Source organism: Aspergillus pseudonomiae, assembly GCF_009193645.1.
Source record: "Aspergillus pseudonomiae strain CBS 119388 unplaced genomic scaffold BDV37scaffold_33, whole genome shotgun sequence".
Taxonomy (NCBI): Eukaryota; Fungi; Ascomycota; class Eurotiomycetes; order Eurotiales; family Aspergillaceae; genus Aspergillus; species Aspergillus pseudonomiae.
Genome location: NW_022476025.1, coordinates 134,425 through 151,652, shown reverse-complemented (window position 1 = coordinate 151,652; position 17,228 = coordinate 134,425). Strand labels below are relative to the sequence as shown.

The 17,228-nt window shown below is 50.3% G+C and overlaps 7 protein-coding genes across 7 annotated transcripts; 2 read left to right on the top strand and 5 right to left on the bottom strand.

The window, feature by feature from the left end:
• Window positions 1-344: 344 nt before the first annotated feature.
• Window positions 345-2,706, top strand: BDV37DRAFT_294138 (putative salicylate hydroxylase; the record flags this gene model as incomplete). The annotated part of the gene is made up of 5 exons (XM_032089580.1): window positions 345-476; window positions 543-668; window positions 731-805; window positions 862-1,705; window positions 1,769-2,706. 5 exons carry the CDS (start codon window positions 345-347, stop codon window positions 2,704-2,706), a joined length of 2,115 nt encoding a protein of 704 aa, XP_031941406.1.
• A 704-nt stretch (window positions 2,707-3,410) lies between these two features.
• Window positions 3,411-4,235, bottom strand: BDV37DRAFT_283132 (SDR family NAD(P)-dependent oxidoreductase; the record flags this gene model as incomplete). Its single annotated transcript, XM_032087229.1, has 2 exons — window positions 3,411-3,666; window positions 3,727-4,235. The coding sequence occupies 2 exons, from the start codon at window positions 4,233-4,235 to the stop codon at window positions 3,411-3,413; spliced, it is 765 nt and encodes a 254-aa protein (XP_031941405.1).
• Window positions 4,236-4,722: 487 nt separating this feature from the next.
• On the bottom strand, window positions 4,723-6,211 carry BDV37DRAFT_283131 (FAD-binding oxidoreductase; the record flags this gene model as incomplete). The annotated part of the gene is made up of 3 exons (XM_032087228.1): window positions 4,723-5,546; window positions 5,602-5,725; window positions 5,783-6,211. 3 exons carry the CDS (start codon window positions 6,209-6,211, stop codon window positions 4,723-4,725), a joined length of 1,377 nt encoding a protein of 458 aa, XP_031941404.1.
• A 677-nt stretch (window positions 6,212-6,888) lies between these two features.
• On the top strand, window positions 6,889-8,358 carry BDV37DRAFT_283130 (major facilitator superfamily domain-containing protein; the record flags this gene model as incomplete). Its single annotated transcript, XM_032087227.1, has 2 exons — window positions 6,889-8,041; window positions 8,141-8,358. 2 exons carry the CDS (start codon window positions 6,889-6,891, stop codon window positions 8,356-8,358), a joined length of 1,371 nt encoding a protein of 456 aa, XP_031941403.1.
• A 94-nt stretch (window positions 8,359-8,452) lies between these two features.
• Window positions 8,453-8,807, bottom strand: BDV37DRAFT_118315 (uncharacterized protein). Its single transcript, XM_032078534.1, has one exon. The coding sequence runs from the start codon at window positions 8,674-8,676 to the stop codon at window positions 8,491-8,493; it is 186 nt and encodes a 61-aa protein (XP_031941402.1). The 5' UTR covers window positions 8,677-8,807; the 3' UTR covers window positions 8,453-8,490.
• BDV37DRAFT_248154 (Ulp1 protease family protein) lies at window positions 8,458-10,404 on the bottom strand. The gene is made up of 7 exons (XM_032081963.1): window positions 9,908-10,404; window positions 9,816-9,843; window positions 9,734-9,748; window positions 9,630-9,679; window positions 9,563-9,582; window positions 8,963-9,514; window positions 8,458-8,908 (listed from the first exon to the last, which is right to left on the bottom strand). Exons 1-7 carry the CDS (start codon window positions 9,962-9,964, stop codon window positions 8,848-8,850), a joined length of 783 nt encoding a protein of 260 aa, XP_031941401.1. The 5' UTR covers window positions 9,965-10,404; the 3' UTR covers window positions 8,458-8,847.
• Window positions 10,405-10,939: 535 nt separating this feature from the next.
• BDV37DRAFT_118243 (putative Rho guanyl nucleotide exchange factor) lies at window positions 10,940-17,228 on the bottom strand. The gene is made up of 2 exons (XM_032078533.1): window positions 12,267-17,228; window positions 10,940-12,211 (listed from the first exon to the last, which is right to left on the bottom strand). The coding sequence occupies exons 1-2, from the start codon at window positions 16,836-16,838 to the stop codon at window positions 11,024-11,026; spliced, it is 5,760 nt and encodes a 1,919-aa protein (XP_031941400.1). The 5' UTR covers window positions 16,839-17,228; the 3' UTR covers window positions 10,940-11,023.

Sequence of the window (17,228 nt, the reverse complement as noted above, 5' to 3'; positions counted from 1 at the left end):
TCAGCTGTGGGTAGATCACTTATGCACGGTCTAGCTAGTAGTAAAGGTACCACATTCTGGATTCTCAGTCAAGCATCAATCTTTCAATTGTCAATGCTGATATGTTTGCCATAATACGCGGTACACTCATTATCCCGAGACATATAATTGCAACCTCGGGCATACATACAACATAGATATGTCCCCCACCCCGGGTAGGTGGGCCCGAGATCAGCCCCAATCACCACGTTCAATTCAGCAACGACATTTGGAACTCTTAGCATATATTAAGTAATTTGAGGCATGTAAATATCTCTCATGCATTTTCTAAACACCAATCTCATACCAGTGTATGTGTCGACAACATGACCCAGCTCAACGGAACATCCGCTACTCCCAATTCGAGGAGCGAGAATCGCCCCCTTAAGGTGTTGGTCGTTGGAGCCGGTATTGGCGGATTAACGGCCGCTATTGCGCTCCGTAAACAGGGCCACGATGTACAAGTGCGTGTGATAATCCTCACTCTTGGAGTATGACATGGTGTAGGCTAACAAGCGTTTTAGATATTCGAACAATCGCGGCTGGCAACTGAGACTGGAGCTGCGCTCCATCTTGCTCCGAATGCGAATGGAATCCTCCGACGTCTCGGTATATGTGCGGAGGAATTCGGTGCAAATGATTTCGAGAGGGTGTGTACTCATTTCGACTCTGCGTACTATTCTTGGAGTCTGCTTTTAACGAGTTGATCTAGTTGACGGAATACGCTGCGAGCGGAAAAGTAGAAAGGTCTATGGAACTCTCAGAAAATCATAAGATATGGCAGCATGTTAGACTCCCACAAACGCTATTCATTTCCCGTTTCTAACTATCTGAATTCTGCAGAAATGGTTACTTGCTCATCGCATTGACTTGTACAACAAGCTGAAGAGCATAGCAACCAATGCTAAGGATGGAAGACCAGCCATTCCTTTACGAACGTCAAGTCGAGTGGAAAGTGTAGATGCTGAAGCCGCGCAGATCACTTTGGAGAATGGTGCCCATTTTGCAGGTGACGTTGTCCTCGGTGCTGATGGGGTTCACTCGATAGCAAGAAGCGCGGTCCCTGGGGGCGATATCAAACCATTTTGCAGCGGCAAGAGTGCATTCCGCTTCCTGGTGTCTAAGAAAGCCGCCCTTGATGACCCGGTCACTGCGCCTTTGGTTAAACACCCCGGGGAGTTGTGTATGTGGTATGGAACAGATCGTCGCATTGTTATGTACCCAACCTCCCACAACTCCGTCCTAAACTTCGTGGTAATCCATCCCGAGGCCGAGTCGGCCGATCAGGCAGCCGACGGGTGGGATCAAAGTGGAAACCTCGACAAAATGCTTCAAATTTTCTCCTCCTTCGATCCTACAATTCTCAGACTCTTGGCCAAGGCCGACCCCGAAAGTGTAAAGGTATGGAAACTCCTTGATATGGAGTCGATTCCACAGTGGCATTATGGACGTTTGGCTCTTCTTGGTGATGCCGCGCATCCCTTCCTGCCGCATCAGGGACAAGGAGCAGGAATTGCAATCGAGGACGCAGCTTCGCTTGCTGTTGTTCTTCCACTAGGAACTCCTGTGGAGGAGATACCCGAGAGACTGCAGCTTTACCATGACATCCGATACGCGCGCGCAACCCAGGTCCAAGAATATTCCCGGATACTTGGTGAAGATCGGACCGATGGTAAGGAGCTTGATAGTGAGTAGCAGGGCCCCATTCTATTCAATCTAAGAAGCATTGCTAACTACCATGTACTGATAGTGTACGGGTTCGTCAACTTCAACTGTGGCCACGATGAATGGGACAACTCCACCCAAAAGCTCCGTGAATGGACCTGGAAACGCATTCCTAGCCCCTACTGGCGGATGCCCATTGCCTTCGGGCCCATGCCAGGTCCTCGCCAAACCCACCTCGGAGTTCCCAGAGATGGAACGAAGTCCACCTTCACCACTGCGTCAATCAAGTTCAAGACGTCCCGAACAGTTCTCCAGAATCTGTTCCCACCCGGCCGGCGTGGCTGGCGTTTTACTTCGCCCGGCACCGTCGCCTACGCGTCCTTCGCGAAAACCACGCTGAATAAGATGGAATGGCTGGGCGGCTCAGGATACAGTCACATTGGTCTTTATGTCCACGGCGTCGAATACGTCAAGAAAGACGGCTCTACCGTGAAGGGCTCGTACCTCCCCATCCTGTTCGAGTCGCTGACCGATCCGATCGTCTCTGGTCGGGAGGAGCTAGGTATGCCCAAACTGTACACGTCTATCGATGTCTATCGCCGAGCGACATCTTATCGCATCCGAACTGGCTGGCAAGGTGCGCTCTGGGGTAACTTCCTCCTTGAGGACCTGGTCGAGATTGACCCGTCGTCTACATTTGGCGGAATCAGCGGAGAAGCGGACACTGGTATGCTGGCATATAAATACATCCCAAAAAGTGGCCGCGCAAATAAGAATGTGCCGGCGGAGGAGCATGCCGTCTGGGATCCGTTCTCAGAAGCGATGCCGAAGCCCACGCCGAAGAGGGTGTACACGACCAAGAAGGCGAGTTTTCAGATTGATGCTCTGGACTGGGAGCAGCTGCCAACATTGCATCATGTAATTTCCCGGCTGGCGGAAGTACCTGTCTACGAGATTATAGGGGCCAAGGTCGTTGAGGGTGAGGGTGTCCCCGATGTTTCGGGGGCGAGGCCAATCGAGTAAATGATGCTAGTCTGTTTTTGATATTTGAACTTTCGGGTGGCATACCTTACAGTTATGGATATTGGGTTGGATATTAGCATATGGTCAAGTCTCTAGTAGTCGTGGTATCTTCGCCATTGAACTGTTTCTGAAGTATATATCCAGTTAGCCCTAACCTCACCGTAGATACTTGAGCGTAACGCATCATGTAGATAGAGATCCACAACAACCCTCCTCCACCACCTCCCCATTTTTAATTAGTTATTGCTTCTCAAATAGCCTTCGCCGTTCACTCCTTAGAAGTGAAGAGCGCTCTATGCAGCTCTCATCAAACAGAGATCTAGGATCCTAGACAAAGTATTTTTATCTAGGGCACCTGGCTAGAATATCTTCAACTCCCACCAGGATGGAAACCTGACAGACCCTCAATGTATTTAAGTCAAGCTTGTTCCACGGCTGAACCAGGCCCAAAAAGCGAATGGGACACAAATGATCATGCATGAACTACTAAGATAGAGCACGAAAATATATATTCTTCTTTTGCTTGGACTTGGACAGTTTTGCTTCGGCCGTGATTATCACATTGCAATTTCAGCATAGTTACTGAGTAGGGAAACAACTATCAACATATATATCTATGCTACCTTTCTTTCAAGTCATTAAAACCGTTTCAATCCACCAAGTTACCGATGACCTCTCTGACAGGAAACAGAATGCATGCATGTTTAGTCAATAAAAAGCCCACCAGATGCAACAATATGTGCTCCATTGATCCATCGTGCACGCTCCTCACAGAGGAATGCGACTGCAAAAGCGATCTCATCTGGCTCCGCCATTCTCGGACCAACCGGAGTTTGGCCAATAATTGGCTGCAGAATCCTCATCTGGTCTTCACCGGCAGCCGCAAAGCCTTCGGTCTTTGTAGGACCAGGACTGACAGCATTAACTGTGCAGCCATATTTGGGTGGCAGCTCTCTAGCCCTGGATTCACCCACTTAGTCTATATCACGAACATGGAGCAAGGACCGTAGCTGAACCTACCAGCATTTTGTAAAAGAGTCCACCATCCCTTTTGTTCCCGCATAAATGGTCTGGTTTGGCGGAGGCCCACGACCGGAAATGCTCACAATATTCACAATCCTGCCACGCCCTTTCGTCAAGTGAGGCAAGCTTGCTTGAGTCAGGAGAAACGTACTCCGCCCATTTGTATTGACTAACAGATCCCAGTCTTCCAGAGTCTGTGATTCAAATGGCTTGTTCACGGCAAGCGCCACACAATTCACCACAATATCAATCCGACCCCATGTCGAGACTGCAGCATCTACTAGCTTCTGTGGAGATGTCGCCAACGACATATCCGCTTCAAGGGCAATGGATGGCGAGGGAAGAGATCCCACCAAAATGTCTGCTTCCTCTCTTAAGTGCTCAAAGGGGTAGTTCACCACTGTATTGGCACCGCGTGATGAGAGCTCTCGTATAATCGCAGCGCCGATTCCTGATGAGGAACCACTAACGATTGCTACTTTGTCCGCGAGGCTTTTCCCGTTCATCGTGTGGTGGGATTTAGGTGTTAGATGGCTGGCTACCAAACTTGTACGGCTAGAAGCTGATGATCTCATGTTTGGTCACCTTGCATTGTTAGCTTTGATTTGAAGACGAGAACACGGTCCATATTATGAAACGACCTGGTGAGGGCCCGAGTATCCGAGTGAAGACGCGCGTCTCAATACGTAGTCTAGGCGATGGAGGAAGCATTAATGCGGGGAAAGCTATTCTCCCCCACATCCCGGGGTACTCCACAGCCATCCACTTCTCAGTTAGTCAATTGACTTTATACGTGGCTTTTCTGGTGTATCTAGTGGCTGGATTGTGTGGACACTCTAACCGCAGCCGAACTGTGTGAGGTAGAACGTTACGGTACTCAACCCGAATGACTCGTAGAGCCAGGGTTTTGGCCAAGTCAGGATAGTAGTTGACAAAGTCAGAGGTAAATTAACGACGAACATATATCAGTTGGCTATGATACGAGGCTATTATCTACAGTTTCCATTCGTGTGCATTTAGCAATCCTTGTGTTCCTGAGATGTCACCCTTATCCAAATATCCACATATCCTCCCCGTGGGATCCCATTTGCGACGAATCTCCATCAGACGCTGGGCGTTGTCGTCAGCCCAATACCGAGTTTTCCTCACTTGAAAGTCCGAATCTCCCAGATACGCCCCAACTGAATGTCGTTCGACTTTCCGCATGATGTTCTGAACCCATGTCTGGCATCGGAGGTCATCCTTCTCATCCTCCCATACGGTATACAGCGCAAAGTAATGGTCTGACTGCATACTCAACGCCATATCTGGGAGTTTCCGCCGGCTGCAGGGATTCATTCCAAACCAAAGAGCGAACGATTTCTTATGCGGAAGTGTAGTGAACGCCTCCTCTAGAACAGCAGGAACATCTGCGTCGTTGTGTATGTAAGCGTTATCGGCACAATAGCGGTGTCCTTCTGGGTTTGCTTTAGCTTGGTTGATGTATTGGTTCTCAAGACTGTCCTCCTGGCAAAACCACTCAGCAATAGCCCCTGCTGGCCGTGTCCCCTGGGCTGGGGCGAGTGCCCGTTCAGCTTCTTGCGCGGAGGACTTCATGGTGACGAAGAGAATAAACAAGCATAGCTCATCTTGGCCCTCAGGGTAGTTGGCCACAGCTGCAATTTCGGTATCGTTATCAAAACCTGGAGTGATAGATATGATCCAACGAAAGACCTCGTGGTAATGTCGTATGGGGTAGACATAGCCCGATGACCGGAAGCCACCTTTAGGGTACGGCACGAGGTCGAGATGGAATCGGGTCACCACGCCAGGAAATCCTGGAATCTTACGTTAATTGCTTTGACTGAAAATTCAATGAAGAACGAAACATACCTGGCCCGGCTCCACGAGCAGCCCAATAGAGATCACGGTTCTGTTGCGAATTGCAATGCACCAAGTCCCCACTAGCTGTCACCACATCTAGAGCGCGAACACGTTCGCAGGCCCATCCCCAGTTCTACATATCATAATGTTAATTGTACATCAATTTGAAACGGTCAATGGTGGTTCATACTCTGCAATTCCAACCCATTCCGCCCTGAAGCAGGAAACCACCAATGCCAACGTCAGGGCAATGGCCCCCAGGAAACATCAACCCGTACTCCTTGGTCAACACACCATTGATATCCTTTCCTGTCATGCTTGGAGTTGCCCATGCTATTGCCCTCTTCGGGTCCACTTCAAGCTGCTTGTAGTTGCCCAGGTCGATCAAGATCGAGTTGTCCCGGACGCTCCACGCAGCCCACGAATGGCCGCCAGAACGAACTGCGACCCGACAGTTATTCTCAATGGCCAGCTTCACCGCAGCCACAATGTCATCTTGGCTACTTGCCTTTACCACGGCCGAGGGGTACCGTTGAGGGCGACGGCGGTTGAAGACGCGGCCCACGCGGGCGTCTTCATAGGTGTCAGGATCAGCGGTCTTGCGCCAGGTAATCTGCATGATGTCTTATTCAAACATTGTATGTGCTGTAAGATGGAACCCAGGATACAATATCATACTTAACTAATTTCCCCATAATCCCCCGCCTAGTTCCCCCGCACTCTTACGCTGGCCGATGCCGGGTATGTGGGGAATGAGGGCAAAGTTCCAAGACCCGGTGGGCCCGACGCGAGCCAAAGTGATTAAGCTCAGTGAGCGGCATTAGCTTATTTTCTCCCCCGTACGTCCTCGTCCGCTTAAATTCATACCCAATTCCAGGCATGGAGGGAAGCTTTTAGGGGGAAGAACGATTATGCATTGTGATCTCTGGCATACCGATGCATAGACCAAATCATGTCTCCAAAGGAAGTCGATCCCTCTCCAGTTGCGCCTCGAGGGCACACCTTGGGGGACTTGCGTCTGCGACATCATGAAACAAACGAGATTATTCTGATTCCGACCCCATCGAGCGATCCCAACGACCCACTAAACTGGCAAGCTACTCCAGTTGGCCCCATTCATCCCTATGCTTGCTTCCCCACCTCATATGACTAACGGCCTGGGTTCAATGGCTTAGGTCGGCGGCATTCCGGTACTATATCGCTGCTCTCGTCTGTCTGGCGGTGTTGCTGTGCAACTTTCTTGCGGCTGGACCAACCGTCGCAATCGAGCAGACAACCATCGATTTCCTTGGGCCAATGGGCTCCGATGCTAGTGCTCACATTGCGCGGGTGTCCTTTTTCTACAGCACCACTTCCCTCATGCAGGGAGTGGGTATGCTGTTCTGGATGCCTTTGATCATCAAGTTCGGTCGCCGGCCCATATATGTCATCTCGTTTGTTCTCTACGTGGGAACGGGCTTATGGTGTGGGTTTGCCAAAACCTACTCTGTGGAATTGGCAGGCAGGATCATTATGGGTCTGGCTGCAGGTGCAGGGGAATGCCTGGGGCCATTGACAATCACTGATACCTTCTTTCTCCATGAGAGAGGTGCAGCCATGTCACTCTACACGGCGGCTTTGTCGGTTGGAGTGGCCGCCGGCATCATAATCGACGGGCTCATCACCATCTCGCTCCACTGGAGGTACATCTACTACGTGGCTACTGCATTGATCGGCGGCGTCACTCTGCTCGTCATTCTTACGTTCCCAGAAACCACATTTGATCGTAACAGTGGTCTGGAGAGGGAGGCCGCATCGAACGTCCCTGTATGTGCGCGGACAGCGTCAAAGTCAGCTGTAACATCTGAACAACACGAAAATGCTGAGTCCCAGACATTACAGATCGGAAAAAAGCCTTCATTTCTCAGCTCCCTCCGTCTATTCAACGGCATCCATACTTCCGAGCCGCTACTCCGCATTTTCCTCAGACCAATCGTGCTGATCATTCTTCCACCCGTACTATGGACATCACTGGTCTTCGCCGTAACGATCGGGTTTCTCGTGGCCATAACATCCAATTTCGCCACCGCCTTCTCGACAACCTATAACTTCGCCCCATATCAATCCGGCCTGTGCTTTGTTGCAGGCTTAATCGGATCCTTAATCGGCATCGCCTTCGGCGGCCAGGTGTCAGACTGGGTGGCGGATTGGTTCACCCGGCGCAACAACGGCATCCGGCAACCCGAGATGCGTCTCCCCTCCATTGCTATCGGGGGCGTATGCGCCCCCACGGCCCTAGTACTCTACGGCGTCGGGATAAACAACAACCTACACTGGATAGCCCCAACCGTAGCTCTAGGACTACTAAACTTCGCCATCGTGCAAGCCACCAACGTCGCAATGGTCTACGTGATCGACAGCTATCGACCGTCCGTGGGCGAGATAACGGTCTCCATACTAGCATTCAAAGGTACGTCCGATTTCCCTTCACCCATTCCCGGCGAACAACAACAATCACGAACCTCCCTCCCTTCCTTCTGGGACTGGAACTGATTTGATATGATGCTAGCGGCATTCGGATTCCTCTTGTCGTTCTATACAAACCCCTGGATTAATTTGGAAGGATATAGCCAGGCGTTTGGAGAAATGGCCTGTATCGCTGGCGTTGTTATCTTGATGGCCGTGCCGTTTTATTACTGGGGTAGGGCCGTCCGCCATCGAACCTGGAAATGGCGTATCATGCAGAAATACGGCAGATGGGGGGCTGATCGTGACGTAGGCGAGTAGCGGGCGCTTATGTGTACTTGTTGTTTGAAGTGTAGGTTTTGAAGACTTACTTGAATATTGCCGTCAATCTGACAAAGTAACAAGCAGAAGCAAGTAGAGCAAAGTTGTAAGTGTTAGACCTATGGTTCTGAATTACCCATATCCTGGCCGAATGGCCTCCCACCATATTAAGTACATTATGTAACATAAGAATAGGGTTCTTTTAGGTTTAATAATGACGGTTAATGCTAGTTGCGGTTGGTAATATGATGGATTGCACGAGATAAGAAAAAGAAAATAATAAATAAAGAGAAATAGAGAAAAGGTAGGGGAAACCATCAGAGCGTAAAAAGATGCTGAGAATGAAAAACGTGAAGTGGTAAGGTCCCCGCCTTATTTCATAACCATGCCCTCCCTGACGTATGCATTATCCATAGACTTGAACTCCGCATCCTCTTGACGCCTTCGCCGATCCATTTGTTTTCATATATAGCCCCGAGTATACTTTTATCATTCAATTCGTGGAGGGCCAGGGCTTGCTGACTTCTTCCCTAGCGGGCTGAGACTCGCTCTGTTCAGCCAAAGGTTAGCATAATCGCGTCAAGGCACTTGTTCAGCGACATACGACCTCCGACGTTCACCTTCCTTGCGGAAGCCATCAATGATCTTCGTCATCTCTTTTCTCCCACCGCGGGCATCTACTTTCATTCCGCCCAGACTCATGCTGACTTTCTCGCTGGCGTTCGCAGTCAACAGCCTTTTCAGCAGCAGATGCCGCATACTCAGGCACACAAACACACCGCAGTCGCTACCATTCTCTTGTACCGGCGAGTCTTGTAGGTGAATGAATCGAATGGGTCGATTGAGTAATGCGCCAAACTTCATAGTCACCGTCCGGGCTTCCCAGATGTTTCCAGGAGGAAGTGAGTCGTAATGGAATGCTATCCCATCGACAATGGATATGAGAAGCAACGACCAGTGAGACCCGCCCTCAGCTTCAGTTACATTGCGACAATCATTGATTGGAAGAAAGACGTGCGTCGTCCGCGTGAAGTCGGGTAAGGCCTCCCGAAGCGTGTGCGGATTGGGTGTCTGCAAGATCATGAACGACATGCTGGGCCGCAGAAGTACAATGTTGGATGATTTATAATGGACGAGAAACTCGCGTTCCAGGTATCTGAAGATATCAGTTTAGGCGATGGTGGAACAGGCCCAATCGACTTACTCCTCCCAGAAGGATATGATCTGTGATAGATTAGCTACAGTCCATCGGAGGGTGCGATCACACCCACATTATCCGTGAGCCAGTCATTCTTGAGTGATTGCATATCCTCTCTCGTCACTGTGGAATGTCAGGTCTTCTATTAACCGGTTGCCAGGAGAAGCGCATACATACATCGAATGTCATAGTCTGTGTACTCCAGTCTAGTCAGACATTATCCTTCTCGGAGACTAGTGTCAATCAACCATGCACTCACAGCTCAAATACGCATCATCGGGGTTCAACTACTGGAGATAAGCTTTTCGTCATGGATCCGACACAGCAAAAGCCAAACAGCCCAGAGCCTACCGTATCACCAAACCGCTTCATCCTCTTATGCAACTTGCCCAATCCGCCATCAAGCATCCTGTCCGTCTTTATCTTGCGCGATAATCCCGAGCCTCAATTATATTATCTATCCACAAATCTCTCTGGAGGACGGCAATCGATGGGCCGGTTTCTGCCGAATCGAGGGGCCGTTGTGGAGGGCGGGGAACGGTTGCTGTGCATTCGATGGCTATCGAGCGCATCTATCCGAGGCTATCAACCGTTTCCAGTGGTGAAGCGGTTTAACTTCGTAGCTCCTTGTGGATTTCTCTATCAGATGAAGGGGAAATCGTCTAATCCGAAAGATGAAACAAGCCGTGATTGCGGTGGTTTGACCAGCTTGTGTTCGGCAGGGGAGCGAAGAGGAGGAAAGTGGAGTTGATCCTAACAGGGACAAGCTGCCAATCACCTGGGGTCAAATGGAAAGAATAGTAGTAAAGCAACAGCCGAGTGACAGGCGATTCCCACCTGTGGTGCACGAGAAGTCGCCCCTTGCGGCGATACGATTGAAGCCGTTCCGAAATGCCCGCGACGTCACTGTGGCTTCGGTTGTGGCTGGTGTATATACACGTGACGTGTGACTATATAGAATCTCTTCCTCTCACGATTAGTTCGCTACATTTAACGTTCCACTTTTGCGCATAATATTTACGTTCAACTTCTAGTTCCATTTTAACAACTAAATCAGGGGTATCTAAACGTACATTGGAGTGTCTCTGGCAGATTGTGCCTTCACTAGCACGAGAAACCGTAAACACCTTCGCAAAAGCAGAGAGTAACATGTATATCCCCGCACACATCAGACATTGCAAAGCAGAATCAAAGCAGATAACCTGGCCACCAGCCAATAGTAGACTGGTTGCCACCAGACAACAAAGAAAGAAATGCAGATGCGAAGAAACGCCCCCAAAACTTCATAACACATCATAAAAGAGAAATGTGAAGACCGATAACTCCAGGGCGGCCTTCTATGGAGCGTCAACGTTTTCTGGGGTAGATCCGGTCTAGGGCTAACAGACCCAGGACATCATGACGCTGGCGACCTCCATGCAAGATGTACAGTATTGAAACAAGCAATAATTTCATCGGATAGTGACATTAGGTTGAGAGTTTCGCAAAATGCTTATTCCAGATCCAACCAACCTGGCGGGTAGGGTCGTCCTGGTTCTTGGCTAGCCACAGCTCGCCCTTTTCGGCGATGACATCAAATATCTCTCCGGCAACATATGTCAGGTAGGGATAGCCGGCCTCTCGTCGGGCACGGTCAATGTTGAATTCATTAATACTAGCGGCAAGGAATAGCACCGCCGGTTCTTTAGGTGGTTCGTTCTCCTGGGGAGCATTGTCTTGTGGGTTGTCCGACATTGGCATTGCAGAAGAGAAAAAGCCCGAATACCGACCACCGCCAGGTGAGCTCGGCTGTTCTTCGGTTGGTCTGTCACTACTCTCAGAAGGACCACCAATGACGTCGACGAGGAATGGAGAATCCAGGCTCAACCGGGGAAGGCTTGGACAAGACTCTCTGTTAGAGCTCGGCTGAGGTCCAGAAGCTGATGAGCTAGTAATTTGTTGCAACATGTGGCTCCGGGGTAGTTCAATCGAATCGGGCGCAGCACGACCCGAGAAAGTCGAATCAGCACGCCTGCGTCCAAGAGAGACCTGGGACTGGCTATCAAAACTTGGCGATTGGAAAGAATGACTTCCACTGCCATAATCATGGGAAGCTTTAGGTGATTCATCCATAGTGGATCCAACGCGAGTGCTGGCGCTATTGACAGTTGATGGGCGCCGCGGCGAACTAATAGTTGCCCCGGTTGGGGGAGTGTTGAAATTAACGAGGTTGACAGTATCGGCCAATAACGACCCATTGCAGATGCCTAGGGACAGTACCTGTGCCTCAGAGAAGCTGAAACTCGCATTCCAATCACCAATTACCTTCTGGATATCGTCCGGGAACGACTCCACTAGGGGGCCAAGTTTCTCCTGCAAAGTCTTAAACCACGACGTTTGTATGTGGACAAAGCTTTTCAGGCAAGACTCCATCAATTTAGCGGTAAGAGAGTAGAGCTTCGGAAGTTCGTCTTTAAGGGCCTCATTAAGAGCGACAAATTGTTCCCCTTGCTCGATGGTTTTCTTATCTGGTTTGTCCCCTCGTTCCTTAATGCTCTTGAACCGGGCATAATCCATTAGGCGTTTGTCGCGCTTTTTCATCACTCTTTGTGGTCCATCATGAAGCTTAAGCAATGTGACCATTGGGTCAATGACGCTCTTACGAACGACAGCGATCTGGACATTGTCAGTCATTCTGGATACACGCGCTTCCATAGGGGATTGTACTTACATGCTTGGGTAATGCCTCTGTTATCACATCTTGGACAGCTGTCTTCAGCTCATCGCATTTGCCCTCAATTTCATGGTAAGCAGTCGGGGCGACTTTGATAAACTCTTCTATCGCGCTGGTAATTCCACCAAAACAGTCCATGGATCCCTGGACTTCACGCGTATACCCTTCCGCATCCCGCATGACAACTTGCAGTTGAAAGAAATTGTCACCGAACCTCTGAGACAGAGCATCGTATTCCTTGTCTTCAACCATGTCGGAAAGGCCAACCTGTTGTTTCAATTTCTCTGTGCGACGTCCAAATGCCTTTGACAAGCCTGCCCTGACATCAGACTCTTTTCTCTTGCGGCCCACAACTTGCCCCACAACATCTGCACGTTTCTTCAGCTCGTTGATACGAACGGAGATGTTCGTAACTTCTTCAAGGGCACTAACGAGAGCAGCACGGTCTGGGTGATCCTTAGGTGTCGATTCAAGGAGTTCACTCAAAAGAAGGGGGTATTTCAAGATCCGCTGTACTGGCTTGACGAGCAACGAATCTAGATCCCATGCTGTTGTGAGATCGGATGCCCAATCCCGACATTCTTTGAGCCAGATAGCCACTTTCGGGTTCTTTTGCAGAGTCTGAAGTTTCTTATTGGCAGCATCATGGTTCTTCAGATAGTCGGCGTAGACCTTCTCCATGTTTGCTATATGCGCTATGAATGCCTGCCCAATGAAAGTCGCATTATCTTTCTCCAGGTCTGAAGTGCTACTCCCAGTAGAAGGTTCTTGATCGTTTCTCACGACAGGATTTCGAGGGTTACGCCGGCTGGTCCACCGCTGGGATTTAGGCATTACATAAACACTTTTCGCTGCCTCTTTGAGAGTGTCCTGGAAAGCCATAGAGAATTGCACGACTTGGTCTGAATTTGCAAACAGTACTTTGACATCTTCCGTGGAGAGGTCTAAGCATGAACTGGAGGTTCCCTTATAAATATCATCAACAACTTTCATGTCTTTTCCGAATGTATATTCGGTATCAACTAATTCCTTTATGACATGTCGCCGCTTCTTCAGTTGACGTTGTTCTGGGGATGGGGATGCGGTTTGTGGGCGAGGATGTTCTGAAGTCGAAGGAACCAACGAGGTTGCCGATGAATCCAAGGTGTGCGAAGAAGGAGTTGGCTCAAGTCGCCGGAGAGAGGAGTCCTCACTGCTATCGGTGCTTTGAACGGGTCCCAGCGGCGCAAAGGTGGCGTTCGAGAAGATGTTGGGATGAGCGACGGAAGTCTGTGGGAAACGATGTGTAGTGCTATCTTGAGTTTCAGGGGGTGGAGCTGGAGGGTCGTGGCGTGGTATAGGAGGTGGTGGAACATCGTCATCATTAAACTCCTGAGGTGGATGCACATTGATTGCCAGACCTAAGCCTTCGTCGGTATCTTTTGGATGTGCGTTGGGAGTCACTAGCCGCGGTTTCGGAACACCATCAACTCCCGGGCTGCCGTCAATTTTGGGGGCCTGCGGCGATGATCCTTCATCGGCGGCTACTTGCATCCAATCCATAATTGATGGAGACGCATGCTCCCAGTCATCGCGCAAAAACAAGCTCGCCGAATGTCGCATGCGTTCTGAGGGTGGAATACCGTCAGTTTCCGTTATTAGGACAGGATCGTCAGTCAGACTCTCAATTCTTCTTTCATCTCTCTGCTCAGCCCGGACATGTGGCGGCTCTGGAGACGCGCGTATTGCTGGCATAGGAAGGGGATGACTCCTGCCACTCGCAAGCTCTTCTATGTAGAGCTGAGCCACACGCTTAGAATCCCATCCACCCAGTCTGACTAGGCTGGGTGTGTCGGACGGCCCGTAAGGATTCCTATGTGATACAGCTTCTTTACTTGGTTCTGTTACCACACGGGCTGTCTGGGGCAATGCATGGGGAAGTTGATGACCAATGACGGACGGAGTGCTCGAAGATTCAGAGCATGACTGAGTAGCAACCTCCTCGCTATCCTCGGCGCAGTGGTGTATATTAGAGAGATCGTCATCACTGCCCTCACATTGCCCACCCGAAGAAGTTTCGTGGTGCAGAGAAGATGACCAAGAGCTCATACTCCACCGGTTCGCTGGTTCGCTCTTGGTAGTACCCCGCTTGATATAAATATCACGATGCTCTTGGTTCTCACTGCTGTCTATAGAATCTTCGATAGCCATCGCGTCTCTCAGAACAATTGGAATAGACTCCTTTTCATCATTATCAGAAAAGCCATAATCTTGCTCGTCGCACGATGAATTGCTAGGGCTGGAATCACGTATACGCATTATTTGGCTCAGCAGGGTTCTGTGCGATGCATGTAGATTCTGTTTGGAAAGATCATCTTGAGGTTCTGGATCAAATGCGGTGATATGGGTCTCGTTGGACCCTGCTGTTGCGGCCGAGTCAGGTCGCAGGTCGCAGGGCATCGACTCAAATCCTTGGCCGTTCAAAATCATCTCCGAGTGGCCTAATGTTGGTGAGTCCATCGTCATCGGATGATAGTCTGTTGTATTTCGAGAGTTCTCTGATACAGACACGTCTGGATCGACGCGAAGCTGTGGATGCGCCTTCGAAGCGTCTGTTTCTGGTGTCATGTCTTTCGCTTCATGTCCACAGTCGCCAAATTCCTCGATTACTGTCACGTTATCTTCGGGCTGTACAGAAGTAATCACGTCTGCAAATCCAGTACACTGTTCTTTGGGGGTAGAAGGCCGAACAGCCTGCTCTGTTTCTTCTTGAGCTTTGACCTGGCGTCGGAGCTCCGCTGCTTTCTCTTCTTTTCTCTCATTCTCTTCGACTGTGCGATTGAAAGCTTGTTGGATTCTCTGACGTCGGGTTGCAAAGTCGACATTACCCAATTCTGCCAGGCGTCGCTCTCGTAGCCTGGAGTTTCGTGGCTCACGATCACGGTTGATTTGTCTTTGAAAATTCGAAACCGTTTCCACCACTCTAGAACTTGGCGCCGTTTGGGCAGTTTGTGAGACGGGTTGACGTGGCCGTGAACTTCGCAGAGGGGGCGACTTCTTCGGGGGAGGAGCGGCTATGTATGCCTCCAAAAGGGCACCCTTTTCAGGGATGTACTGACGGGCCCTGCCAGGGGCCACCTCCCGCCTTGCATGCGGCGTTATCGCAAATGTTGCTTCGCCCTCATAGGTCAGTTCACGGGCGGGATGAGACGCCTGTCTGGGAGATGGCTTGGGCAGGCGGCTAACGCCTTTCGGAGGTAAAGCGATCTGCGCAGCAGATCGGCTGCCGAAAGCTAGCTCGGTTCTTGTTGGCGAAGACGGCGAGGAATCACCCGAGGCGGAAGCTGAATTAAGGCGGCGGGAGGAGATTGGGATGCGCGACTTGGAATGTGGGCTCTCTAGGGATGTCCCGGAGTGTGGCTGTAAGGGGGGCTGGTCCGCCATATGGAAGTCAGAAAGGCACGCCGCTGCACCTCCAGGACGATCTCCAGCGAAATCACTCCTTGTCCTTCGGTGAGTATTCGTGTTCGAAGTGGTATTAACAGCCTCTAGAAACGGCGTATGTCCTAGATACCAAGCAGTCGGAGTCAGAGGCGTCAAGCCAAGTGCTGATTCGGGATGGTCAAAAAATGCTGGGTTTGGGCTCGGGATGGTCCCTTCAGAACCTCGACGGCGCAGAAGTGACGGTGATCCATATCCCAAGCTGTGAAAACTCGTATCCAATGCAAGCGATCCGCCACACGCGGGCCGCTGAGGATGGTCGGAAGAGCCGGGACGGTTATTGTTGATATCGTTTGTCCTCAACCGAGGAAGAGAACGTTCTGAGGGTATATCTAGAGCAAAGGTCCCTATCGTATTCCACCGAGGAATTGGATTTTTCTGAATTGATGAATCGTGAGTTTGTCTCAGACGAGAGGCAGTCTTGAATGGTATTGATCCGTCCGTGGGGCTAGCCGGGCTGACAGTCTTGGATGTAGACGCTGACGGTAGTGGGAGAACTTGATCTGGATTGTTGTTGAACTTGTTCACGAGATCCTTAAAAGAGACCTGCCTTGGCCTCGCTATCGACGCCCGTGCTGGCGGTACCCCGATATTGTATCCAAGCCCAATGTTTCCGTACGATGAATCCGAGAGCGAGCGAAATGGCCCTGAGCTTTCCACGGACGACTTCGATGGGTGCGCTGGCCCAGAACACACTCGTTGAAACTGTGTCGGGTGATTTTCGGCAACTTCGGTGTTATCGATTTCAACCATCAAAGGTTCGCCTGAACCACCAGCAGTATCACCTTTTGCAGCCAATATGGGTGGATTTGGGCGATAGTAGTCGTCAGGGTCGGGGGAGGATCGGTTGTTCGAGGATAGGCCTGCCGTTACAGGCAATACTGGAGGGTCTGTGAGACCCTGTTGCGCAGAGTATGTGGTACTGGCAAGAGGCGGTGCGGGAGAAGAGGCAATTAGTGATGTTTCAAAGGAGTCATCCGTCCGGGCATCATAAAAATATTCATTGGTGGGCGGAGAAGATTGGCGCCGAAGCTCATGAGGGTTGCCGTTCAGAACGCAAGAAACGTGCTCGACATCACTGCCGGACATCTTGCATTCTTTCAAGCAGATGGTCAGTGTAAACTGTGTCGTTCAATACTTTTGAGTTCTCTCTGTTCACAAAAACAACAACAACAACAAAAAAAAAAAAATTAAAAAAGGACGATTTTTCCCACCGAAATGGTTGGCGGTGATCCTTCCTGTTCGAGGGTGCTGGGCTTGTGATGCGTTGTTCACAGCTGGTAGGCCACAGATGAGGTTGCAGATTGACCGGCCGGAACTACAAGGCAATCATCACCGGGTAGCACCACGCCAGTACGGCGTCATATTTGAGACAGTATAGCAACGAAACCACCGGTGTGATGCTGGAGGTGTGTACCTCTTTCGGAGATTGTAGAGAGTTATTTAATGCTTAGCCCGCCGCTTAATGCGTGAGGAGTA